Source organism: Papio anubis, chromosome 20, assembly GCF_008728515.1.
Source record: "Papio anubis isolate 15944 chromosome 20, Panubis1.0, whole genome shotgun sequence".
Taxonomy (NCBI): domain Eukaryota; kingdom Metazoa; phylum Chordata; class Mammalia; order Primates; family Cercopithecidae; genus Papio; species Papio anubis.
This window is the reverse complement of record NC_044995.1, coordinates 34,735,882-34,762,401: the sequence shown is the minus strand read 5'-3', so window position 1 is coordinate 34,762,401 and position 26,520 is coordinate 34,735,882. Positions and strand designations below refer to the sequence as shown.

At 51.0% G+C, this 26,520-nt stretch overlaps 1 protein-coding gene across 1 annotated transcript; it reads right to left on the bottom strand.

The window, feature by feature from the left end:
- Positions 1-9,702: 9,702 nt before the first annotated feature.
- BST2 (bone marrow stromal cell antigen 2) lies at positions 9,703-12,356 on the bottom strand. Its single transcript, XM_003915138.4, has 5 exons — positions 11,983-12,356; positions 11,105-11,171; positions 10,863-10,923; positions 10,413-10,554; positions 9,703-10,100 (listed from the first exon to the last, which is right to left on the bottom strand). The coding sequence occupies exons 1-4, from the start codon at positions 12,274-12,276 to the stop codon at positions 10,428-10,430; spliced, it is 549 nt and encodes a 182-aa protein (XP_003915187.1). The 5' UTR covers positions 12,277-12,356; the 3' UTR covers positions 9,703-10,100; positions 10,413-10,427.
- Between the last annotated feature and the right edge of the window lie 14,164 nt (positions 12,357-26,520).

The following is a 26,520-nucleotide window of genomic DNA, read 5'->3' as shown; positions in this document are numbered from 1 at the left end:
TCACCATGTTACACAGGATATCTCATCTCCTGACCTCGCGGATCCACCTCACTGCCTCCCAAAGTGCTGGGATTACAGGCTTGAGCCACCGCGCCCGGCCAGCTGACAGGATTTCAAACCAACACAGTGAGCCGGGCATCGTGGCTCACACCTGTAATCTCAACACTTTGGGAGGCCGAGGCGTGGCGTGGATCACTTGGAGGCCAGAGCTGAGACTAGCCTGGCCAACATGGTGAAAAACCCATCTCTCCTTAAAAAAAAAAAAAAAAAAAATAGCCGGGTGTGGTGGTGGGCGCCTGTAATCCCAGTTCCTTGAGAGACTGAGACAGGAGAATCGCTTGAACCTAGGAGGTGGAGGTTGTAGTGAGCTATCGCGCCACTGCACTCCAGCCTGGGCAACAGAGCATGACTCCGTCTCAAAACAAAACTAAACAACACAAAACCAAGCAACAACAAAAACCAACAGGGGGCAATTTGATGGTTGACAACGATTGAATTTCTGGGGCATGTGTAGGTTTCCTCTGGACATTCTGCAAAATGACTGGTCCAGCTTCCTCAGTGTATCTTACAGTAAGGGGGCAGAGCCAGAATTTGAACTCAGAGTAGGCTGCTCTTAACCTCGACTGCCCCAGTCCCTTCTCTTGGTGGGGGCAGAAAAGGGGTAGGGATTTATTTGGATTGATTTTATTTATTTATTTATTTATTTATTTATTTATTTATTTATTTTGAAATGGGGTCTTGCTCTGTCAGCCAGGCGGGAGTGCAGTGGTGGGATCTCAGCTCACTGCAACCTCCGCCTGGGATTACAAGCATGCGCCATCACACCTGGCTAATTTTTGTATTTTTTAGTAGAGATGGATTTTCACCAGGTTGGCCAGGCTGGTCTGGAACACTTGACCTCAACTAATACACTCACCCTGGCTTCCGAAAGTGCTAGAATTACAGGCGTGAGCCACCGCGCCCGTCCGCATTTTGATTTTTAATATTCAGATGTTGCACTACCTCGGCTGGGCTGGGAGGTTGGGGTGGAATGGGGGGTGTGCCCAGAGGTAGACGGTAGTCACTCCATAAATGGAAATGGCTGGGATTTTGAGGACAGTTCTTTTGAAAGGCTCAGGGCTGGAAAGGGTTAAAAAAAAAAAAGTCTGAAGGGTTAGTCAGAGGAAAAGGAGAACCTAGCAGGTACCTCCCCCAAGAGGCCAACTTTAGCCTCCTAATTACAGGTAACATGTGTGTTCCTCTCTCAAAATAGGGCTGCTGGAAACTGGCTGGAGTGGCGCTGAGTGGGCACATGGCGGAGGGCCTCCAGTGGTCTGGGGTTTCTCCAGACACCATTTATCTGGCAAATAGCGAAGGACAATGAGACTTTTTTATTTTCTCAGATGGAGTCTTGCTCTGTCTCCCAGGCTGGAGTGCAGTGGCACAATCTCAGAACACTGCAACCTCCACTTCCCGGGTTCAAGCGATTCTCCTGCATCAGCCTCCTGAGTAGCTGGGATTACAGGCGTTCACTATCACGCCAGGCTAATTTTTGTATTTTTAGTGGAGACAGGGTTTCGCCATGTTGGCCAGGCTTGTCTCAAACTCCTGACCTCAGGTGATCCACTTCTGATCAGAAGGTAGACTCCATGGTGAACTGACATCTAAGGGTTGGAAGGCATTAGGGCGCTATTCTCAATGCCTTCAAGTCTAGGAACTGGGGAAACCGAGGCACAGGGAGGGAATCCTGGGGATGTGTGGGCAGGCCCTCTCTTATCCCAACATTCTGGATTCCCGAGCTCCCCCTCCACCCGGCCCACCTACCTGGCGGCCTTCACAGGCCTTCAATGCTTTCTCCAACTCTCGCCGGATACTTTCTGCCTGGTCCAGCTGCCTGGCTAGGGCCTCCTCCCGCTCGGCAGCCTCTGCCAGCAGGCGCCGCAACTCGTCGACCTCAGGCGGCGGGTCCCCAGGCGGCGCCGTGGCATTGGCCTCCGGCTCCGGGCAGCGAGATCCCCGAGCAGCCGAGGCGGCCAGATTCCAGGCTACTAGGGCCCCGCCGGCCGCTGCTGCAGCCAGGAACACGGCCACCCCGCACAGAGCGAGCACCCGCCAGGCACGCCCGGGCTCCGGCCCCGGCTCGGCCATGCCGCGGTCCACAGCTCTGGCCCCAGACGGCCACGAATATTTAATTGGCACCTTGGGGCGCCAGGGACACCCACGGTTCCGCCCAGCCTGGCCGTGGCTTCCCGAGTCCGTTGGGAGGGGTTGGACCCCCTCCAGGGACTGGTCCATCCCGTCGAGCCCAAGAAAGGACGAGGGATCCTCGGTTCCTGCATCCCACGTGCTGCCCTCTGTGCCTCAATTTCTCCCTCTGTGAAATGGGGAGAGTATTAACTCCTGCTCGGTAGGGCTTGGTAGGAATCAAGCTGGCACATCTGTGGGAAGTGCCAAAGACCGCATCTGCAAAGGAAGTGCTTGGCTATCATTTGGGAATATGTTGTTTCCATTATTTTTTAATCTTAAGCTTGTGTGTATGTGTTGCCCAAGCTGGAGCACAATGGCAGGATCTCGGCTCACTGCAACCTCCGCCTCTTTGGTTGAAACGATTCTCCTGCCTCAGCCTCCTGAGTAGCTGGGATTACAGGCGCACACCATCACGCCCAGCTAGTTTTTGTATTTTAGTAGAGACGGGGTTTCACCATGTTGGCCAGGCTGGTCTCGAACTCCTGACCTCAGATGATCTGCCTACCTCGGCTTCCCAAAGTGCTGAGATTACAGGCGTAAGCCACTGCGCCTGACTCATTTTAAGTTTTTTGTTTGTTTTTTTGAGAGAGAGTCTCGCTATGTTGCCCAAGCTGGTCTTGAACTCCTGAGCTCAAGCAATCCTCCCACCTTGGCCTCCCAAGGTGCTGGGATTAAAGACGTGAGGCACCGCATGCGGCCTGTGGTTCCCATTCTGTTGATGGGGTAACCGAGTTGGGAGATGGGAGGACACGCCACTGACTTAGGGTTGGCCGGGCTTAGGCTGCTACACTAGCTGTGAAGAGGACCAGAGGGTAGACACAAGAGTGGACCGGCCCCGTCTTCCCGCCTGCTCCCCACTGGGCCGCCAGGGGGCGATGTTACAACATGATTACAATTGGGCTTTGGCTCCCCTTCCCTCTTAGAATACAACCAGTTCTCCCCTCCCCTTCCTCCCTCCTACTCCCCCTTCTCTCCCTCCTCCCTCCTCTTCCTGTTTCTCCTTCTCTATGTCCCCCTCCCCCTTCTCTCCCTCCTTACACCTACAAAGGACTTGATTACACCTTTATGGTCATTTCCTCTTCACGCCTTCCTGTGGCCTCCCCAACGCTCTTCCAAGTGCATTCCCACCGCAGGGCCTTTACACCTTCTCCTCCTCTGCCTGGCTAATTGCTGCTCTGCTGACAGGTCCCCTCCTACAGAAAGTCCCCCTCTCCAACACTACCCCCTTTTGATCAGCAACTAGGGCCCTGACATTAAAAAGATAATTGTAGGCCGGGTGCTATGGGTCACGTCTGTAATCCCAGCACTTCGGGATGCTGAGGCAGGTGGATCACCTGAGGTCAGGAGTTTGAGACCAGCCTGGCCAACACGGTGAAAGCTCCTCTCTACTAAAAATACAATAATTAGTCGGGCTTGCTGGCGGGCGCCTGTAATCCCAGCTACTTGGGAGGCTGAGGCAGGAGAATGGGTTCAACCCAGGAGGGGGAGGTTGCAGTGAGCTGAAATCACGCCATTGCACTCCAGCCTGGGTGACAAGAGCAAGATTCCGTCTTATTTTAAAAAACAAAAAAAATTCGCCAAGTGTGGTGGCTGGTACCTGTAATCCCAGTTACTCAGGAGGGTGAGGCAGGAGAATCTCTTGAACCAGGGAGGCGGAGGTTGCAGTGAACAGAGATGGTGCCACTGGACTCCAGCCTGGGTGACAGAGTGGGACTCTGTCTCAAAAATAAAAAGTGATTGTATCTTTGTGTGTGTGACTGATTCTCCCCCCAACCCCCACCTTTCCCATCAAACTGGGTGATCTTCCCCTTCACCCTCTGAAGGTTCCTTGAAAAATCAACTCACAAAAGGAAGATTAATAGGAGCAATGAGGCGGAGGTGGGAGGATCACTTGAGCCCCAGGAGTTTCAGACCAGCCTGGGTAACACAGTGAGACCCCATCTCTACAAAAAATTAAAAAATGAGCCTGATGTGGTGGTGTGCACCTGTAGTCCCAGCTACTCAGGAGGCTGAGGCAGAAGGATTGCTTGAGTCCAGGAAGTGGAGGCTGCAGTGAGCCGAGATCACACCACTGCACTCCAGCCTGGGCAACAGAGTGAGACCATGTCTCAAAAAACAACAAAAAAAGTCTATTCAGGTATGTTGATAGACTTTAGTCTTTCTGCCAGTGATACGAGTTCAGTTAATGAAAACTCAAAGAATCGGAGTAATTGTTCTCTTTTTTGACGGGTCCAGAATTTAGGCTTGTAAAACAAAATAAAATTTTAGGAACTTCCAGATTTATTATGTCAAGGGGTAATAGTTAAGCCCTGGAAACTGAATCAACCTTTCTTTCTTTCTCTCTTTCTTTTCTTTTCTTTCCCTCCTTCCTTCCTTCCTTCCTTCCTTTTCTTTTCTTTCTTTCTTTTTTTTTTTTTAGATAGAGTCTTGCTCTCTGTCACCCAGGCTGGGGTGCAATGTCAGCTCACTGCAACCTCTGCCTCCTGAGTTCAAGCGCTTCTCCTGCCTCAGCCTCCTGAGTAGCTGGGATTGCAGGCACCTGCCACCACTCCTAGCTAATTTTTTTTTTTTTTTTTTGAGATGGAGTCTTGCTCTGTTGCCAAGGCTGGAGTGCAATGTCACGATCTCAGCCCACTGCAACCTCTGCCTTCCAGGTTCAAGAGATTCTCCTGCCTCAGCCTCCCAAGTAGCTGGGATTACAGGCACCTGCAACCACACCTAGCTAACTTCTGTATTTTTAGTAGAGTTTCACTATGTTGGCCAGGCTGGTCTCAAACTCCTGGCCTGAAGTGATCTGCCCACCTCAGCCTCCCAAAGTGCTGGGATTACAGGGGTGAGCCACTGCACCCAGCCTCTTTCTTTTTTCTTTTCTTTTTTTTTTTTTTGAGACCTGATCTCACTCTGTCACCCAGGCCGGAGTGCAGTGGCGCCATCACGGCTCACTGCAGCCTTGACCTCCAGGGCTCAAGCAATGCCCAACCTGGGCCTCCAGCGATGCCCCCATCTCGGCCTCCCTAAATGCTGGGATTACCACCACTGGGAGCCACGGAGCCACCCCATGCCCAGCCCCTGACCTTTCTTTGTGGGGAGATATTCCACATTAACTAGACTTCCTAGTCTTCATTCAAGCCTAGACTAAATGTTGTTGGAGATAGAGACTCTTGTGACTGTCACCTCTTTACAATAGAATGTTTAAGCAACCCCCTTAGGACATAGTCAATAGTAGCCAATCTAATCTCGTATCTGTATGCTAGCCTTTGTATGGGAAATGTATTTCTGTTCAGCACCTCTGTTTGTGGCTTTATAACCCATCCAGGCCTTGAGGAGAGGTGGCTCATGCCTGTAATCCCAGCACTTTGGGAGGCCTAGGCAGGTGGATCACGAGGCCAGGATCACAAGGCCAGCCTGACCAACATGTCAAAACCCTGTCTCTACCAAAAATACAAAAATCAGCCAGGCGTGGTGGTGGGCGCCTGTAATCCCAGCTACTCAGGAGACTGAGACAGGAGAATCGCTTGAACCTGAGAGGCAGAGGTTGCAGTGAGTTGAGATCGTGCCATTGCACTCCAGCCTGGGTGACAAGAGCAAGACTCCTTTTCAAATAAAAAACAAGTGATCCACACTTTTCCCTGCATGGGAGTCACTCATCCTCATTCTTCAGTGTCCCTGTGGCCCTGGATAGACTCTGCCCTCACACTTTGACCTGGAAAAAAATCTTTTAACCAGGCTTGGCATGGTGGTTCATGACTGTAACCCAAGTACTTTGGGAGGCCGAGGCGGGTGGATCACCTGAGGTCAGGAGTTTGTGACCAGCCTGGCCAACATGGTGAAACCCCATCTCTACTAAAAATACAAACATTGGCCAGTGCGATGGCACACGCCTGTAATTCCAGCACTTTGGGAGGCTGAGGCGGGCGGATCATCTGAGGTCTGGAGTTCGAGACCAGTCTGGCTAGCATGGTGAAACCCATTCGCTACTAAAAAATATAAAAATTAGTTGGGTGTGGTGATGTGTGCCTGTAATCCCAGCTACTTGGGAGGCTGAGGCAGGAGAAATCACTTGAACCTGGGAGGTGGAGGTTGCAATGAACCGAGATCACACCATTGCACTCCAGCCTGGGCAACAGAGCAAGACTCCATCTCAAACAAAACAAAACAAAACAAAAAACCCCAAACAAACCACAAAAAAAGACAAAAAACCCCGAAAAAGTCCACTAATTACCCTAGGCCTCACCGGGGCTGTTGGTGGGGATGAAATAGCTTAGTAGTTGCAAAGCGGCTTTAGCTTTTCTGCAAGCCAGGGCCACAGAAGTGAGGGCCCGCCCTGCTCCTGGGGACACTTAGCAACATCTAGAGACTTTTTTTTTTTTCCTTTTGAGACAGAGTCTGGCTCTCCTGCCCAGGCTGGAGTGTAGTTGTGTCATCTCGGCTCACTGCAGCCTTGACATCCCAGGCTCAAGCGATCCTCCTGCCTCAGCCTCCCAAGTAGCTGTGACTACAGGCATGTGCCACCATGCCCAGCTAATTATTAAATTTTTGTAGAGCTGGAGGTTCCCCTATGTTGCCCAGGCTGGTCTTGACCTACTGGGCTGAAGCAATCCTCCCGCTTCGACCTCCCAAAGTGCTGGGATTACAGGCATGAGCCACCATGCCCAGCCTGGAAACATTTTTAATTGTCACAACTTGGGAGGGTGTTACTTGCATCTATGGGTGGGGGCCAGGGATGCCCTTTAACATCCTACAATGCAGCTGGGCGCCATGGCTCACGCCTGTAATTCCAGCACTTTGGGAGGCTGAGGCGGGTGGATTTCTTCAGGTCAGGAGTTCAACACCAGCCTGACCAACATGGTGAAACACCATCTCTACTAAAAATACAAAAATTAGCCGGACACGATGGCAGGTGCCTGTAATCCCAGCTACTCGGCAGGCCGAGGTAGGAGAATCGCTTGAACCCGGGAGGCGGAGGTTGCAGGCCAAGATCGCGCCACTGCACTCCAGCCTGGGAGACAGAGCTGGTGACTCCATCTCAAAAGGCCAGGCGCTGTGACCGCCTGTAATCCCAGCACTGAGGCTCTGAGACGGGCAGATCACGAGGTCAGGAGATGGAGACCATACTGGCTAACACGGTGAAACCCTTGGTTCTACTTAAAAATACAAACGCCAGCCAGGTGAGGTGGTGGGCACCTGTAGTCCCAGCTACTCTGGAGGCTGAGGCAGGAGAATGGCGTAAACCCGGGAGGCGGAGCTTGCAGTGAGCTGAGATCGCATCATTGCACTCCAGCCTGGGTGACAGAGCGAGACTCCGTCTCAAAACAAAACAAAACAAAACTCAACCAAAAACAAAAACAAAAATCCTACAATGCACAGGATGGTCCCCACCCAGAGAACCATTCAGCCCAAACTACCAATGCTGCTGAGGCTGAGAGCCTGCCCTAGACCTTGGGAGTGAGGAACGGGTGCTCTAGGAAGCAGGCAGAGCTTGGGCAAAGGCCTTGAGGCAAAAAGGAACTTGGGATCAGGAAAGGTGGAGGTGGTGAGCAAGAGGAAGTGAGGGGGCAAGAGGGCCAGGGGGGTCTGTGGCAGGGGAGGTATTTGGGGACCCTTCCCTGGGAGAGCGGTAGGAACCATGGAGGTGGAGGCCTGGTTTTATTTTATTTTATTTTTTGAGACAGACTCTTGCTCTGTCGCCCAGGCTGGAGGGCAGTGGCGTGATCTCAGCTCACTGCAACCTCCACCTCCTGGGTTCAAGCGATTCTCGTGCCTCAGTCTCCCGAATAACTGAGACTACAGGTGCGTGCCACCACTCCCAGCTAATTTTTTTGTATTTTTAGTAAAGACGGGGTTTCACCGTGTTAGCCAGGATGGTCTGGATCTCCTGACCTTGTGATCCACCGACCTCGGCCTCCCAAAGTGCTGGGATTACAGGCATGAACCCCCACGCCTGGCCTTTTTTTTTTTTTTGTATTTTTAATAGAGATGGGGTTTCACCATGTTGACCAGGCTGGTCTTGAACTGAGCTCAAGTGATCCACCCACCTCGGCCTCCCAAAGTGCTGAGATTACAGGTGTGAGCCACTGTGCCTGGCCAGAGAGTTTTTTTTTTTTTTAATCCCACTGACCATCTGGGCGGGGGACTGTGGGACCTTAGGACAGTACAGAAATCTGGGACAAAAGGCTCCTGGTCCCATTACCACAAACAGGAGTTGCAGTTGCAGAGACAATGGCCGGGATTCGGAGAGAACTTGGAGGAAGTAAGATAACAGATAAGGAAGGGACTAAGAGGTCTTCGAGTATCCAAGAAGGTGGGTGAAGGGTCTGTTGGGATTGCAGCCCTCAACTGTGAAGAAGCACAGAGACCCTCTGGGGGAGAGGTTCCCAGAGCTGGGTACTGCACAATAAATAAGAGTTTGGGGAATCGGGCCAGGCGTGATGGCTCATGCCTGTAATTCCAGCACTTTAGGAGCCCAAGGTGGGTAGATCCCTTGAGGTCAGGAGTTTGAGGCCAGCCTGGCCAACATAATGAAACCTCCATCTCCACTAAAAATACAATAATCAGCCAGGTGTGGTGGTGTAGTACTGTAATCCCAGCTACACGGGAGGCTGAGGCAAGAGAATCACTTCAACTCAGAAGGCGGAGTTGGCAGTGAGCCAAGATCGTGCCACTCTACTCCAGTCTGGGTGACAGAGCGAAACTCTGTCTCAAAAAAGAAAAAGAAAAAGAAAGAAGGAAAAGAAAAAAAGGGCTGTGGGTGGTGGCTCACGGCTGTAATCCCAGCACTTTGGGAGGTCGAGGTGGGCAGATCACCTGAGGTCGGGAGTTCGAGACTAGCCTGAGCAACATGGAGAAACCCCATCTCTACTAAAAATACAAAATTAGCCGGGCATGGTGGCGCGTGCCTGTAATCCCAGCTACTGGTAAAGCTGAGGCAGGAGAATCGCTTGAACCCGGGGGGTGGAGGTTGCAGTGAGCTGAGATTGCACCACTGCACTCCAGCCTGGGCAACAAGAGTGACACTCTGTCTCAAAAAAAAAAAAAAAAAAGAGAGAGAAAGTTTGGGGGATGAAGGAGGGGGACATATTCTGACAATGCATGGCCTGTGTGCGTACAGATCCCAGTTTAAATCCCAGCCCAGCATTTTCCGCAGGCCGGAGGGGAAGCAAGGCGAGGTTACTCTCAGTTACAGCCTCAGTTTCCTCACTGGATCTCCAGGAATCAGGAGAGGCTCTAGGGAGGAGATGAGAATAAAACACCTGGGAAACGGGGAGCCCTGATGAGGGTGTACAGTCCTTATGTTGATCCCAGCAGAGACGAGGGCTGGGAGGAACCGGGGTGGTGCCTCCCCGAACTCCGTGGGCTCCTGAAAACGTCCTGTAGCAGGGAAGGGAGGTGTTGTCATCAACCGGGAGTCCACTCTCACCGGCAGGGGCGGCCCCGACGCTTAGGGACTAACACAATGACACTTCAGGAACTCGAGAGTAAGGTGTGCTCCCCCTCAAAGGAAGTGTTTATTTTTTGGAGCTCAAAGACCCCAGAAAAAGCACACACCCCCCCCCGCAAAAAAATAAAACACCCGTAACAACAGGCAGCACGTGCCCCCCCACCGCACCCCATGCCCAATCATCTCAGGACGGGAAACAAGAGGGGCGACTCATTCCCTGCCTAGTTCTGGAGGGAGACAGCCCTGGGTCAACCCGACTGTGTCCCCACACCCAGGGTTGCCCCATGGCCCCTCAAGACCTGCTCCAGAGTCCCTTCTCCGGCTACCCCGTGCCCTCCCCGCTAACCGTGCTGCCCCATGACCCGCTCAGAACCGATGAGATCAAGGGCATGTCCAGGCGAAAAGTCGAGCAGGAACCGGATCTTCCAAAATACGCCTAAAGGACCAGAAGAGGGACTCAGGGCAGACTGGAGGCAGCAGACACTGGCCCCGCCCCACCCATCCATAAGCCCCTCCCCTCCATCGATAGCCCCGCCCTCATTCATAGCCCCGCCCCATACTGCTATAAGCCCCACCCCCGCTCCAGGGCGCCCTTCTCACTGGATTCTGCCTCCTTCCCCAAGGCCCCTCTCCTCTGCACCCAGTCCCTCCCCCTGCAGCCCCTCTCTCTAGACTTCGGAGTCCCTGCTTCCCCGACCCCCTTCCCCAGCTTTCTTCTCCCTCCTGGGGCCGCCCCCTCCTCACTGACCAGCTTCCTGGGATGTCACAGCAGCAGAGCGCCCAAGCCCAGCAGCAGAATCAGGAGCGGGGGCTCTGCCGCGCAGCTGGAGTCTTGGGAGCTGGCGGAGTCCGTGTCCGCGATTCTCGCGTTTAAGACGTGGTTTTCTCTTCTGCGGTGCAAATGGGGGCAAATCAGGCATCTGCTCGTCCTGGCTCCTGCCGCCCTCCCTGTAAGCCCATCGCCCCCGGGAGTTCCCCCCGCACCGCCCCAATCCAAGTCACTGGGGAGGGAATGGACCGGGGCCACCCATGGCTCTGTGACCCTGGGGGCTAAGTTGTCCTTTTGTGGGACTCAAACCTTACCCCTTGGGGCAATGGGGATTTTGGGAGCAAAGGAGAGATTCTGGGTCTCGGGGTAGGGACGTGGGGGTGAGAGGAGTGTGGCGGGTGGAGGGTAGCGGGGAAGGTTATCTCTGACCTCAGTCGCTCCACCTCCGCAGACGCGTCCTGAAGCTTGTGGTTCAATGTAGTGATCTCCCCTGGTGGGGTGGGAGGACAGAATCAGGGGGCGGGGCAGCACGTGGCCATGCTGGGGCCCGGCCCCACTCTGGGACAGGACCTCCCCCTTCCCCCAACCTCCAGCCCTGGTCTCCCTGCCCCCACCCCCTCTTCCATAGCTGAGTCACCCCTCCCCAGCCCTCTCCCTTCTCTGTTTCTCACCCTCAAGCTCCTCCACTTTCTTTCGTCCTTGGGCCTTCTCTGCATCCAGGGAAGCCATTAGGGCCATCTAAGAAGAGTCAGAATCTGGGATTCTGGCCTGGGGAGTTTGGCTGCTGCCCTTAAATGCAAACCCTTTCAGGTTTTCTTCCAACCCTCTCTGCACCATGTTCTCCAACCTTAAAGAACAGCCACAACCACATACTCTCCCAGGGCCACCCATAAGCATGTGGGTCCTCAAAATGGGAGTTTTGAGACCCCCCCACATGGCAAGTTGGAGACTGTCGATAACCACACTTTAGTAGACGTTTCCAGATTGCCTGGTCTATGGCTCAAGAAAAGTTAGAGGGCCCTACCAAATCCAGAACGCAGTGGGATTTCCCAGCCCAAGTGACATGCTCAGCAAGAGTTTCAAGATCCCCCATATCAGGACCCAGGTGAATATTTCAGTTTCTTAGTGATGAAGTGAAAATTTCAAAAGCCTCCTTTTTCAGGGTCTGGTGAGGTCCCCCTTCAGCCCTGAATAGGGGTTTCTACTCCCCCAGGACTGGTGCCCACTAGGAGCTTCAAGGCTCCCGACACCAGTGCCCTGGAAAGAATTTATCAACTCACCTAAGTCCCGGGGGGGAATACTGAGGTCCCTGATTTGGGGGCTCTGGAGAGTTTTAACACCCTGCCCCTACACCAGTGTCCTGGACTGGGTTAGAAGCCCCCATACTCTGGTAGGGGAACCTAGGTCCCTTGATGTGGGGGCCCAGGAACAGTTTTGGGACCTCCCTTGCATCTCCCTGGAGACCCACCCTGTGTCAGATTTCTGGGGAGAGATTATTGTCCTCCCTACCCTCTAGTACTAGGCCATCCAAAGGAGTTGAGGTGCTTACCACAGTCTGGTTGCAGGTGACAGCCTGGGCCTCTGCATCCCGAAAGCCCCGCTGGGCCTCGGCCAGCTCTTGTTGCAGGAGATAGGTGACATTGCGACACTCCATCACTGCCCGGAGGCCATCCTGGCAGGCCTCGCTGTTGGCCTTGATGATGAAGAAAATCAGGGGCACCCCCAGAAGCACTATGACCAGGAGCCCCAGAATTCCTACCACCAGTTTACAGCGCTTGTCCCCGTCTTCCTTCCAAATGTCATCCATAGACATTTTGCAATAGTCATACAAAATAGGTGCCATCCAGATCTCCCCTCTAGCTGAAGGGAGTCTGGCCTGAAGTTAGGGGAGGGTACTGGAATCTTCTATGGGCCACCCCCTATTAGCATAGGAGCCGTCCTGACCAATAGCAAGTTCCAGGAAGTGCTCTGACCGGCAGCTCTTGCATGAGGCACCTACAGGCAGAGGATTAATTAGAGCTTTCAGTTTCAGTTTCCCAGAAAGGAGGTGGGCTTTTTTTCAACCCTGCTTTAAAAGGCCTCGGGCCCTTCCCAACTGGGTGCCAGCCAACTGTGGCTGCCTGGGAGACTCCATCTTAAGTCCCTGTGCTTCTGCTGTGTGTTACTGAGTGCCTAGGCCATGGTATTCATCTGTACCATGACTTGAAGAGGCAGAGGCCATCATTGTTGGTCCAGTCTCCACCTGGGGAAACTGAGATTGCACAGTTGAGTGAGGGCGGGGCCTGGGTCTGACCCTAGGGACTTGGTTTTGTGTTCAGGTGTCTCTGTGGTGACTAGCAGGGCTTCATCCAGTGCCCCTGTCCCCACCGAGGGGACTATGGGAGCCATGGAAGGTGTGTGAGCAGCAGGTGAGACTGGAGCCAGCTGAAAACTGGGGGACTGGATAGGCACACACAGCCCAGGTGAGAGGATACCCCAGTCAACAAACAGTGTTGGACTCTGCCCTGGCACCCGCAGGAAACAGGCTTCAAATTTCAGAAAAAGTGCTCCTGGGACTCCAGGATACCAAGTAAACTCTCTGAGCCTGTTTCTTCATCTGTAAAGGGGAATAACAGGGCCAGCCTCTCCAGGAGTGGCCAGGGAGAAGATGCCAATAAAGTGCTTTGGTATCCAGTAGGTGCTCAATGGATGCGCATGCCACCTGCCAGGCCTGTGGCTCAGGGCAGATGGATGGGAAGATAATGCTTGAACATGGACATATAGCGAGGATCTTTCTTTTCTTTCCTTTCCTTTTTCTTTTCCTTTTTTTTTTTTTTTTTTTTTTGAGACAGAGTCTTGCTCTGTCGCCCAGGCTGGAGTGCAGAGTACAGTGGCGCGATCTCGGCTTACTGCAGCCTCTACCTCCCAGATTCAACTGATTTGCCCACCTCAGCCTTGCCAGTAGCTGGGACTACAGGTGTGGGCAACCACGCCCGGCTAATTTTATTTTATTTTATTTTTTGAGACTGAGTTTTGCTTTTGTTGGCCAGGCTACAGTGCAGTGGCTCGATCTTGGCTCACCGCAACTTCTGCCTCCCGGGTTCAAGCGATTCTCCTGCTTCAGCCTTCCTGAATAGCTGGGATTACAGGCAGGTGCCACCATGCCCAGCTAATTTTGTATTTTTAGTAGAGAGGTTTAGGTTTCTCCATGTTGGTCAGGCTGGTCTCGAACTCCTGACCTCAGATGATCCACTCGCCTCGGCCTCCCAAAGTGCTGGGATTACAGGCATGAGCCACCACGCCTGGCCACGCCTGGCTAGTTTTTTTGTATTTGTAGTAGAGACGGGGTTTCACCATGTTAACCAGGCTGGTCTCAAACTCCTGAGCTCAAGTGATCTGCCCTCCCCTGCCTCCCAAAGTGCTGGGATTACAGGCGTGAGCCACTGTGCCTGGCCTAGTGGGGATTTTTCTTTGAGGAAAGATAGTTGGCTCCATTTGGGATGTGCTAAACCCCACGGTCCTCGGAGACATCCTTGGAAGAAGCCTGGGATGGGGTGGGTGCTGGGGTTGTTGGACACCGGGGCTGGGGGAGCACTCAGGCTACACCGACCTGCTGTCCATGTGGCCAAGAGAGCCAGGGCTTCCTATAGGAAATCAGCCCCGTTATCGGCGCCCAACTGCTGGGCATGACGGCTGAAAGGGGACTGAGTGTTTTTCTTGTGGTTTCTTCAGCCCATCCTGACCATAGCCCAGATTCTGTCAGGTCTGCCATTTCCACGTTTTTCTGTCTTCAGCAAGACCAGACAGCAGGTGAGGTCAAGGCCAGAGCCCAGGCCTCCCAGAAGGCCTGGGGAACTCCCCCCAGGCTCTCACTCCAACATCCCTCAGAAGGACCCCATTAAAGCCACTTAGAGCCAGGCATCATGGTATGTGCGTGTGGTCCCAGCTACTCGGGAGGCTGGGGCAGGAGGATCACTTGAGCCCAGGAGTTTGAGGCTGCAGTGAGCTATGATTGTGCCACTGCACTCAAGCCTGGGTGATAAAGTGGGACCCCATCTCTTAAACAAACAAACAAAAAAACAAAAAAACACTTAGAACCAAGAACCAATTAACAAGCTGTGGGAGATGATCTTGCTGAAAAGTCTGAGGGTGAACTTGTCCCAGGAGGAGGGACCTACCAGCCTGGCCAGGACTCCAGGTGAAAAGACACGACCTTTGCCTGATTTATTTGACTAAGCTGACTTATTTGAGCAACAGCGTTCTGGCCTGCAAACTTTAGGGTCAGTTTGGGACCAGGTCGGAAATCACAATTGCATGAATGCACATTGGAGACTGGGGTGGTGCGCCCCTGGGCAAATGAATTTCCTCTCTTAGCATTGTTTTCCCCAGCTGTAAAATGTAGATAATAAAAGATTGATGTCCTCTCTAAATTTTGCAGCTGCAAACAGTCCCAGCCCTGCAAACTGAAAGTTTGTTGCTCTTCCCTTTAAAATTGCAAATGACGGCCGGGCGCGGTGGCTCAAGCCTGTAATCCCAGCACTTTGGGAGGCCGAGGCGGGCGGATCACGAGGTCAGGAGATCGAGACCATCCTGGCTAACCCCGTGAAACCCCGTCTCTACTAAAAAATACAAAAAAAAAAAACTAGCCGGGCGAGGTGGCGGGCGCCTGCAGTCCCAGCTACTCAGGAGGCTGAGGCAGGAGAATGGCGGAAACCCGGGAGGCGGAGCTTGCAGTGAGCTGAGATCCGGCCACTGCACGCCAGCCTGGGCGACAGAGCGAGACTCTGTCTCAAAAAAAAAAAAAAAAAAAATTGCAAATGACGGGATAGGTGCAGTGGCTCATGCCTGCAATCCTAGTACTTTGGGAGGCCAAGATGGGAGGATTGCTTGAGGTCAGGAGTTCGAGACCAGCCTGCTCAACATAGTGAGACCCTATCTCTACTTTTCAGGTCAGCGATATAGTCGGGAGCGCTGGAGCCACGCCAACTTCCACTTTGAGGCCGAGGCGAGGATCACGAGAAGTCAGATCGAGACCATCCTGGCTGGTCGATGGGGCCCGCCCTTACTAAAAAAATGCAAAAATTAAAGCCGTATTAGGCGCGGCGCCATCTCTTGTTACGGGAGCTGAGGCCGAGACGAGTGGAATCGGGAAGGCGGAGCTTGCAGTGAGCTGACGCTGATCGGCACCAGCCAAAGTGACAGCCAGACCCTGTACTCAAAAAAAAATGTATATATATATATTGAAGTACATATACATATTTATTTTATTTAATTAATTTTTTGAGACGGATGCCCAGGCTGGAGTGCAGTGGCATGATCTTGACTCACTGCAAACCCTCCGGCCCTAAGCGATTCTCCCTAGCTTCAGCCTCCCGAAAGTAGCTGGGAGCCATGGTGGCTCTGCCACCATACCTTGGTTTATTTTTGTACTTTTAGTAGAGACAGGGTTTTGCCATGTTGGCCAGGCTGGTCTCGAACTCCTGACCTCAGGTGATTCCCGGCTCCACTGGCCTCCCAAAGGATTGGTGCTGAGCCACTGCGCCCAGCCTATATTTTATTTTACATTTTAAAATATATAATATATTTATATATATTGGTTGGTGCCAAAGTAATTGTGGTTTCTGCCATTACTTTTTTTTTTTTTTTTTTGAGAGGGAAACTCCCTCTGTCGCCCAGGCTGGAGTGCAGTGGTGCGATCTCGGTTCACTGCAACCTCTGCCTCCTGGGTTGAAGCAATTCTCCTGCCTTGGCCTCCTGAGTAACTGGGACTACAGATGCCTGCCACCATGCCCGGCTACTTTTTGTATTTTTAGTAGAGACGGGGTTTCGCCATTTTGGCCAGGCTGGTCTCGAACTCCTGACCTCAAGTGATCCGCCCGACTTGGCCTCCCAAAGTGCTGGGATTACAGGCATGAGCCACCGCCCCTAGCCTCTGCCATTACTTTTTTTTTTTTGAGACGGAGTTTAACTCTTGTTACCCAGGCTGGAGAGCAATGACGCAATCTTGGCTCACCGTGACCTCCACCTCCTGGGTTCAAGCAATTCTCCTGCCTCAGCCTCCTGAGTAGCTGGGATTACAGGCATGCGCCACCATGTCCAGCTAATTTTGTATTTTTAGTAGAGAGGTTTAGGTTTCTCCGTGTTGGTCAGGCTGGTCTCAAACTCCTGACCTCAGGTGATCCGCCCGCCTCGGCCTCCCAAGTTGGGATTACAGGATTGAGCCACCGCGCCCAGCTCTTTTTTTTTTTTTTTTTTTCCCTCTTTGAGATGGAGTCGCACAGGCTGGGGTGCATTGGCATGATCTCTTCTCACTGCAACCTGACCTCCGCCTCCTGGGGTCAAGCAATCCTGCTGCCTCAGTCTCCTGAGTAGCTGGGATTACAGGCACCCGCAACCACGTCCAGCTAATTTTTGTATTTTCTATAGAGACAGAGTTTCACCGTGTTAGCTAGGCTGGTCTCAAACTCTTGACCACGTGATCTGCCCACCTCAGCTTCCCAAAGTACTGGGATTATAGGCATGAGCCACCACGCCCAGCCTGCCATGACTTTTAATGGCATTAATTACATTAATTATGTTAACTAAAAGTAATGGCAGAAACCACAATTACTTTTGCAATAAAATTAGAAATGGAAACTGTTATGCTATTTTCCTTTCCCTTTCCCTCCTCTTTCCTCCCTTTCCCTCCCCTCCCCTCCCCTTCCTTTCCTTTCCTTTCAGACAGAATCTTATCCTGTTGCCCAGGCTGGAGTGTAGCGGTGCAATCATAGCTTACTGCAGCCTTGACCTCCTGGGCTCAAGCAATCCTCTCACCTCAGCCTCCGGTGTAGCTGGGACTACAGGTGTGCACCACCACACCCAGCTAATTTTTTATTTTTTGTAGAGATGGGGGTCTCACTATGTTTCCCAGGCTGGTCTCAAACTCCTGAGCTCCAAAGATCCTCCTGCCTCAGGCCCCCAAAGTGTTGGAATTACAGGAGTAAGCCACTGCACCTGCCCCTGGCATTCTTTTGGTTTTAGGTTTTTTTAAAATTTATATTATATTTTATTTATTATTATGTTATTATTATTATTTAGAGGAACATTTCAGTTGGGTGTGGTGGTTCATGCCAGTAATCCCAGCACTTTGGAGTCTGAGGCGGGTGGATCACCTGATGTCAGGAGTTTGAGACCAGCCTGGCCAACATGGTGAAACCCTGTTTCTACTGAAAATACAAAAACTAGCCGGGTGTGGCGGTAGGTGCCTGTAATCCCAGCTACTCGGGAGGCTGAGGCAGAAGAATTGCTTGAACCCAGAGGCAGAGGTTGCAGTGAGCTGAGTTTGTGCCACTGCACTTTAGCCTGGGCGACAGAGTGAGACTCTCTCTCAAAAAAAAAGAAAAAGAAAAAAAGGAAAAGGAAAGAAAAAAAGAAACATTTTATTTTATTTTATTAATTTATTTATTTTTTGAGACAGAGTCTCACTCTGTCACCCAGGATGGAGTGCAGTGGCATGATCTCCACTCACTGCAATCTCCAACTCCCTGGTTCAAGCGATTCTCCTGCTTCAGCCTCCCAAGTAGCTGGGATTACAGGCATGTGCCACCACGCCCAGCTAATTTTTGTATTTTAGTAGAGATGGGGTTTCACCATGTGGCCAGGATGGTCTTGATCTCCTGACCTCGTGATCTGCCCACCTCGGCCTCCCAAAGTGCTGGGATTACAGGCGTGAGCCACCATGCCCGGCCAACATTTTATTCTAGAATAGTTTTAGATTTGCAGGAAAAAAAAAAAAACAGTGAGGATAATAGAAAGAATTTCCCACATTCTCTACACTCAATTTCCCCTCTTTTATTTATTTATTAAAGACAGGCTCTTGCTCTGTTGTCCAGGCTGGAGTACAGTGATGTGATAATAGCTCACTGCAGCCTTGACTTCCTGGGCTCAAGTGATCCTCCCACCTCAGCCTCCCGAGTAGCTGGGACCACAGATGCGCAGTACTACTACACCTGGCTAATTTTTTATTTTTTGTGGAGATGGGGTCTCACTATGTTGACCAGGCTTGTCTCAAAGCGATCCTCCTGCCTCAGCCTCCTGAGTAGCTGGGACTACAGCCACTCACCACCATCACGCCCAGTTATATTGTTTGTAGAGACAGGATCTCCGTATGTTGCCCAGGCTGGTCTCAAACTCCTGGGCTCATGTGATCCTCCTTCCTCAGCCTCCCAAGGTGCTGGGATTATAGGTGTGAACCACTGCACCTGGCTAAGAAAAAAAAAAAAAAAATTAAGGAGCAAAGATCATCTGCAATCGTCCCTTAGCCGTTTCATTTCTGTTTATTACACTACATGTATATTTCACTTACTTTGGGATACTGAGATGTGGCCCTGGGTGGGCATCTGAGGACAACTCCATGCCTGTGGGAAGTCGCTGGCCCTGGGGCGCTCACTGGGCGGGGGTGATTCTGCTCCAGGGGACATTTTTATTGTCACCGTGGGGGCTGGGAGTGCCCCTGCCATCTAGGGATGTAGGCCAGGGACGCTGCTCAACACACTACAGGGTGCAGGATGGCTCCCCACAGTAAATGATCAAGCCCCAAGTGTCAGAGGTGCCACCAAACGTGACAAGCCCTTCCCTGGGGGAACCTGAGTGCAGGTTTGGAGTCAGACTTGGGCTCAAATTCCATCATGGTGGATCAGCTCCTTTCCCTCAGGCCTCTGCTTTTCTCTCTCTCTCTCTTTCTCTCTTTTTTGAGATGGAGTCTCACTCTGTTGCCCAGGCTGGAGTGCAGTGGTGCAATCGTGGCTCACAGCAACCTCCGCCTCTCAGGTTCAAGTGATTGTCCTGACTCAGCCTCCCGAGTAGGTGGGATCAAAGGTGTGCGCTACCATGCCCAGCTAATTTTTGTATTTTTAGTAGAGACGGAGTTTCACCATGTCAGCCAGGCTGGTCTCAAACTCCTGGCCTCAAGTGATCCACCCGCCTCGGCCTCCCAAAGTGCTGGGATTACAGGTGTGAGCCACTGCCCCTAGCCAACCTCTACTTTCTTAAAAGCAGGGGTGTGATAACAGCTGCTTCCCAGTGGACTGGAATGTCCACACAAATTAAAAACTGAAACAGTATCTCCATCAACTCAGAGAAAACAGTAAAAAGAAAGTAGGCGATGACATTTCTCATCAGTTACATTCTTCTGAATTTAATCAGTGCCAGGGAAACAAACTATGGTTATACCTAAGATAAGGCAAACATTTAAAGAAGGAGTAAAGGAAAGATTAATTTTGCAGCTGTCTCAGGGTCTGGTGGAGGGCTGATGGATGTCATCCTGTCTTTGTTTTGCACCGGGGAAAGTAAGCTTGTAATCAGTGCTGTCAGGATGAAATTCAACAGCCTGGACAAGGGGTCAGATAGAGCTTGCAAACCTAAGGTTACCTATCTTTGTTTATGGGAGGCTGGACATCTTGGAAAGATTTAGGGGTAAGCAAATAATTTACATATGAACAATTTGTGAGGGCGATCATCTGGAGATGTGTGAGGGCTTTTTTTTTTTTTTTTTCTTTTTGTAGGCATCTGGGTAATGTACAATGTTTAACCACTTAAGACAATCAGGAAGCAACAGCCATGCATTTGGGAAATGAATTTCAGTACTGTGTGGCTCAGTCTCCAGACCTAACTTTCCCTTTGGTACAGACACGGTGGCACTTGCCTGTAATCCCAACACTTTGGGAGGCCGAGGCAGGAGGATCACGCGAGCCCAGAAGTTTAAGACTAGCGTGAGCAACAAAGTGAGTTTCCCCCCACCCCCACCCTCCACCTCAACAAAATATTTATTTATTTATTTTTATTTTATTTTATTTTTTTTGAGACGGAGTCTCGCCTGTCAGGCTGGAGTGCAGTGGCCGGATCTCAGCTCACTGCAAGCTCCGGCCCTGGTGTTCACGCCATTCTCCTGCCTCAGCCTCCTGAGTAGCTGGGACTACAGCCCACCACCGGGGCTAGTTTTTGTATTTTTTTAGTAGAGACGGGTTTCACTGTGTTAGCCAGGATGGTCTCGGATCTCCTGACCTCGCGGATCTGCCCGCCTTGGCCTCCCAAAGTGCTGGGATTACAGGTTTGAGCCTCACTCAGCCTCGGCCAACAAAATATTTAAACATTAGCTGGACATGGTGGCTGCACCTGTAGTGGCTGGAGCGCAGTGGTGTGATCTCGGCTCACTGCAGCCTGTGCATTCAAGCAATGCTCCTGCCTCAGCCTCCTGAGTAGCTGGGATTACAGGCACCTGACACCACGCCTGGCTAATTGTATTTTTAGTAGAGACCGGAGCCACCCATGCTGGCCGGGCTGGTTCCTAACCCCGACCTCAGGTCATCTGCCACTCAGGAGGCTGAGTAGGAGGATCCCTTGAGCCCAAGGGGTAAGAGGGTCCCTTGAGCCCAAGAGGTCGAGGATGCAGTGAGCCATGTTTGCATGACTGCACACCAGCCTGGACAACAGAATGAGACCATGTCTCAAAAACAAACCAATACAAACAACAACAACAACTTTTCCTTTGGCAAATTGCCTTTGGAAGATCCTCATATTTTTATTTTCTTTGACAGGAAAGAGCAATATATAGAAAGTGCTTAGCTTAGCACTTTGCACATTACAGTTCCCCGTCTGAGTTTGCCCTTGTCATTTGGTAAGTTTCAGACTTGACTGCAGGCTTTCCTTAAACTGAACTCCTAGAAGCGGGGTTACTGGGTCCAAGGGGATGCCTATGTCCCAGGCTCTCCCTTCCCCTAAATAATTCAGAATTTGGCTAGGAGTGGTGGCTTACACCTGTAATCCCAGCACTTTGGGAGGCCAAGGCGGGTGGATCATCTGAGGTTGGGGGTTCGAGACCAGCCTGGCCAAAATAGTGAAACCCTGTCTCTACTAAAAATAGAAAACTAGATGGACGTCCTGGCGGGCACCTGTAATCCCAGCTACTTGGGAGGCTGAGGGAGCAGAATTGCTTGAACCCGGGAGGCGGAGGTTGCAGTGAGCTGAGATCGCGCCATTGCACTCCAGCCTGGATGACAGAGCAAGACTTGTGATACTCTACCTTGTTTTAACCTGAGTGACTCTCTCCTAGCAGAGAGCCGGACAGACTCCATTTTAGTTTCTTCACTTATAACCCCTTTCACCTCCCTCCAGGTATAGCTAGTGTAAAACTGACTCAAAGCACGTCCAGGAATGCACCTGCTGATAAGACATTGAGGCAAGCTGCACAGCAGCTCCTGGGGACGTGCTCGGCAGATGGCACCCAAAACCCCTACATTTATCTCTTTGTGATAGTTTAAGCCCCTGCACCTGGAACCGTTTATTTTTCGTAACTGCGTTTGTAACCAATTCATTTTTTAACTTTTTGCCAGTTCTGCTTCTGTAAAAATTGATTCAGCTAAAATCCCCCTCCCCTATTTAGACCACAGTATAAAAACAAAACTAGCCCCTTCCTCAGGGCCGAGAGAATTTTGGGCGTTAGCTGCCTCTCGGTCGCCGGCTCATAAAGGACTCTTTAATTTGTCTCAAAGCGTGGCGTTTCTCTATAACTCAGTTGGTCACAACAGACTCTGTCTCAAAAAGAAAAAAAAAAAAAAAAGAATTCAGAATTCACCTGTCCCCTATTGCTGCAGTGAACGGTGAGTGGCACTCCTCTCTCACACCTATCACAGGCATCCTTCTTTTCCTTTCAGATCCTTCCCTGGCGCCGGGTCCAGGAGGACCTGGTTCTTAGGCAGTATCTGTGTCTCTGTTTTGTAAGACACACAAGAGTGTCCTTAACCCACTGCAGGTATTTCCCCGGGTCCATGGTCAATCACCACCACCTTTCAGTCTCCAGCCTCTTAACCGGCCCAGGGCTGAGTGTTGTTCATAGTATTAATATGTTTCTGGCTGGGCTCAGTGGCTCATGCCTGTAATCCTGGCACTATGGGAGGCTGAGGCAGGTGGATCACTTGAGATCAGGAGTTCAAGACCAGCCTGGCCAACATAGTAAAACCCTGTCTCTACTCAAAATACAAAAATGAGCCGGGTGTGGTGGTGCGTGCCTATGATCCCAGCTACTCGGGAGGCTGAGGCAGGAGAATGGCTTGAACCTCAGAGGCAGAGGCTGCAATGAGCTGAGATCATGCCACTGCACTCCAGCCTGGGCAAGAGAGTGAGACTCCGTCTCAAAACAGAGAAACAAAGTATTAATATGTTCCCCTTGATCAGTGGGGTGGTTCACCCTTGTAATCCCAGCACTTTGGGAGGCAGAGGCTGGCAAATTGCTTGAGCCCAGGAGTTTGAGACTAGCCTGGGTGACCTAGCAAAACTCTGTCTGTATTAAAAATACAAAAATTAACTGGGCATGGTGGTGCGAGCCTGTAATCCCAGCAGAGGCTGAGACAGGAGAATCCTTTGACCATGGGAGGCAGAGGTTGCAGTGAGCTGAGATCACACCATTGCACTCCAGCCTGGGCAACAAGAGTGAAACTCCGTTTCAAAAAACAAAAACAAAACAAACAAACCCTCACAATCTTCCTGCACCCAACTGATGAAACCACCACTGCAAAAATTATATCAGTGAGAACATTAGAACAGTAAGCTAAGTTAACCCAAACCCCACCTTACTTTTCCCTTAATTATTCCTGGGCTATTGGGCCAAGCTAACTTTGTAAGACATTTAGGCTGTGGTTTAAATAATAGGCCTTGCCAAAACCTCAACCACTTTTTTTTTTTTTTTTTTTGAGACGGAGTCTTGCTCTGTCGCCCAGGCTGGAGTGCAGTGGTGTGATCTGGGCTCAATGCAACCTCTGCCTCTGGGTTCAAGCAATTCTCCTGCCTCAACCTCCTGAGTATCTGGGATTACACGTGAATGCCACCACACCTGGCTAATTTTTGTATTTTTAGTAGAGACAGGGTTTCACCATGTTGATTAGGCTGGTCTCGAACTCCCGACCTCATGATCCACCCACCTCGGCCTCCCAAAGTGCTGGGATTACAGGCTTGAGCCACCGTGCCCAACCTACTTTTTTTTTTTCTTCCTTGAGACAGAGTCTCATTCTGTCACCCAGGCTGGAGCTTAGAGGCACCATTTCAGCTCACTGAAACCTCCACCTCCGAGGCCCAAGTGATTCTTCTGTCTCAGCCTCCGGAGTAGCTGGGATTACAGGTACCTGCCATCACGCCCGGCTAATTTTTTTGTATTTTTAGTAGAGACGGGGTTTCACCATGTGGGCCAGGCTGGTCTCCAACTCCTGACCTCAAGTGATCCGTCCACCTCGGCCTCCCAAAGTGCTGGGGTAACAGGTGTGAGCCACTGTGCCTGGCCTCAACCACCTTTTTTTTTTTTTTTTTGTTCTTTGTTTCTTTAGACAGAGTCTCGCTCTGTCACCCGGGCTGGAGTGCACTGGCGTCATCCCGGCTCACTGCAACCTCCGCCTCCTGGGTTCAAGTGATTCTCCTGCCTCAGTGTCTGGAGTAGCTGAGACGACGGGCGTGCACCCCACCCCCACCCCCCCGCTACACTAATGTTTTGTATTTTTAGTAGAGATGGGGTTTCACCATGTTGGCCAGGCTGGTTGTGAACTCCTGATCTCCACTTGCCTTGGCCTCCCAAAGTGCTGGGATTACAGGAATGAGCCATCACTCCTGGCATAGAAACAGTTTTTATCATCCATTGTCCTCCTCCTCTTCTTTCTTCATTTTCCTCTTCCACTTTTTTCCGGGCAACTTTAGCAGGACCCTTTGCGCTGTCAAAGTTTCCTTTCAACTTATAGTCAGCAGCCTCCTTCTCATATTTCTCCTTCAGCTTTGCTGTGTTGGTGACGTCAGGCTGCTTTTCACTGTCACTTCAGCTATTCCACATCTCATTTTTTTTTTTTTTTTTGCCACATCTCCGATAGAGATGCCAGGGTTTGTGGATTTGATCTTGGGGTAGAATTCTGAACAGAACATGAAGAATCCAGATGTTTGGCTGGGTGTGATGGCTCATGCCTGTAATCCCAGCACTTTGGGAAGCCAAGGCAGGTGGGTCACCTGAGGTCAGGAGTTTGAGGCCGCGCTTGGCCAACATGGTGAAACCCCATCTGTACTAAAAATAAAAAAATTAGCCAGACATGGTGGCACATGACTGTAATCCCAACTAATCTGGAGGCTGAGGCAGGAGAATCGCTTGAACCTGGGAGATGGAAGTTGCAGTGAGCTGAGATCGCACCACTGCACTCCAGCCTGGGCAACAAGAACAAAACTCCGTCTCAAAAAAATAAAATAAAATAAAAGGCCAGACGGCGGCCTTTTGGGGACATTAGGCTCTTTCATCTTGCCTCCTCTTTAGCTGGTCTATAATCCTTCATTTCCCGATCCTAGCGTACTTTATCCGCCTTTGCCATTTCATCAAATTTGGACTTCTCTTTCACCAACATTGTCTTCCAACTCTCAGAGTACTTCTTGGAAAATTCTTTATTTTTATTTTTTTGAGACGACGTTTCACTCTTGTTGCCCAGGCTGGAGTGCAATGGTGCGATCTCGGCTCATTGCAACCTCCACCTCCCGGGTTCCAGTGATTCTCCTGCCTCAGCCTCCCAAGTAGCTGGGATTACAGGCATGTGCCACCATGCTGGGCTAATTTTTGTATTTTTAGTAGAGACAGGGTTTCTCCATGTTGGTCAGGCTGGTCTCAAGCTCCCGACCTCAGGTGATCCATCTGCCTCGGCCTCCCAAAGTGCTGAGATTACAGGCGTGAGCCACCGCGCCCGGCCACTTCTTGGAAAATTCTGTGAAATTGACGGGGACCTCTGGGTTTCTCCTTCTCCTCCTTCTCCTTCTTCTTCTTTTTTTTTTTTTGAGATGGAGTCTCACTCTGTCGCCCAGGCTGGAGTGCAGTGGCACAATCTCGGCCACTGCAACATCCTCCTCTCAGGTTCAAGCAATTCTCCTGCCTCAGCCTCCCGAGTAGCTGGGACTACAGGAGCATGCCACCACGCTCAGATAATTTTTGTATTTTTAGTAGAGACGGGGTTTCACCATGTTGGCCAGGATAGTCTCGATCTCTTGACATTGTGATCCACTTGCCTTGGCCTCCCAAAGTGCTGGGATTACAGGCGTGAGTCACTGCACCCGGCCGGTTTTTCTTATATTCTTCTCTGCACATCTGCACAAAGAAACCATAAGCAAACATTTTGCCCTTTGGTTTCTTGGGGTCACCATTAGCCATCCTGACTATCGTTCACTAGTCTGGGCAGCACAGGGCACTTGTTCCCTATTTTTCTAAACTTTTCCCCCGATGGGTGTAAAAAAGCATATTATTATTACTATTATTATTTCTGAGACGAGTTTCGCTCTTGTTGCCCAAGCTGGAGGGCAGTGGCGTGATCTCGGCTCATTGCAACCTCCACCTCCCAGGTTCCAGTGATTCTCCTGCCTTAGCCTCCCGAGTAGCTGGGATTCCAGATGCGTGCTGCCACGCCCGGATAATTTTTTTATTTTTAGTAGAAACGGGGTTTCACCATATTAGTCAGGCTGGTCTCAAACTTCTGACCTCAGATGATCCGCTCGCCTTGGCCTCCCAAAGTGCTGAGATTACAGGTGTGAGCCACTGCACCTGGCCTAAAAGCATATTATTAAATACTTTTTTTCCCTTTCTTTCATTTTGGAGACAGAGTCTCCTTGTGTTGTCCAGGCTAGATTCAAACTCCTGGACTCAAGCGATCATCCCACCTCAGCCTCCCTGTTACCCTGTTACCAGGACAGCCCTGATAAAATAACTGGGAAAGTTCTTTTTCTTACTGTTTTTCAGTCCAAAAAAAAAAAAAAAAAAACACACACACACACACACACAGCTGCTTAAAGATGGCAGGCAGCCAGGGATGTCACCAGAGCTTCTTGACCCCTGATCAGATACCAGAGAAAGATAAGATCCCTAAATCAGCACAAACTGGAACAGACGACCTCTAGTTGACTTTAGATCATCAATATATATTCATCAATATATAATTGTAATACTAAAATTCCTTCTCTTAAAAGAAAATCTCCCTTTTGTGTAGACCGGTTGTATGAAGATCTGGAGTCCCACCCTGCACATGCTAACATTCCTCTCCCTTCCTGTACCCAGAGGAAGAAACAATAAAAC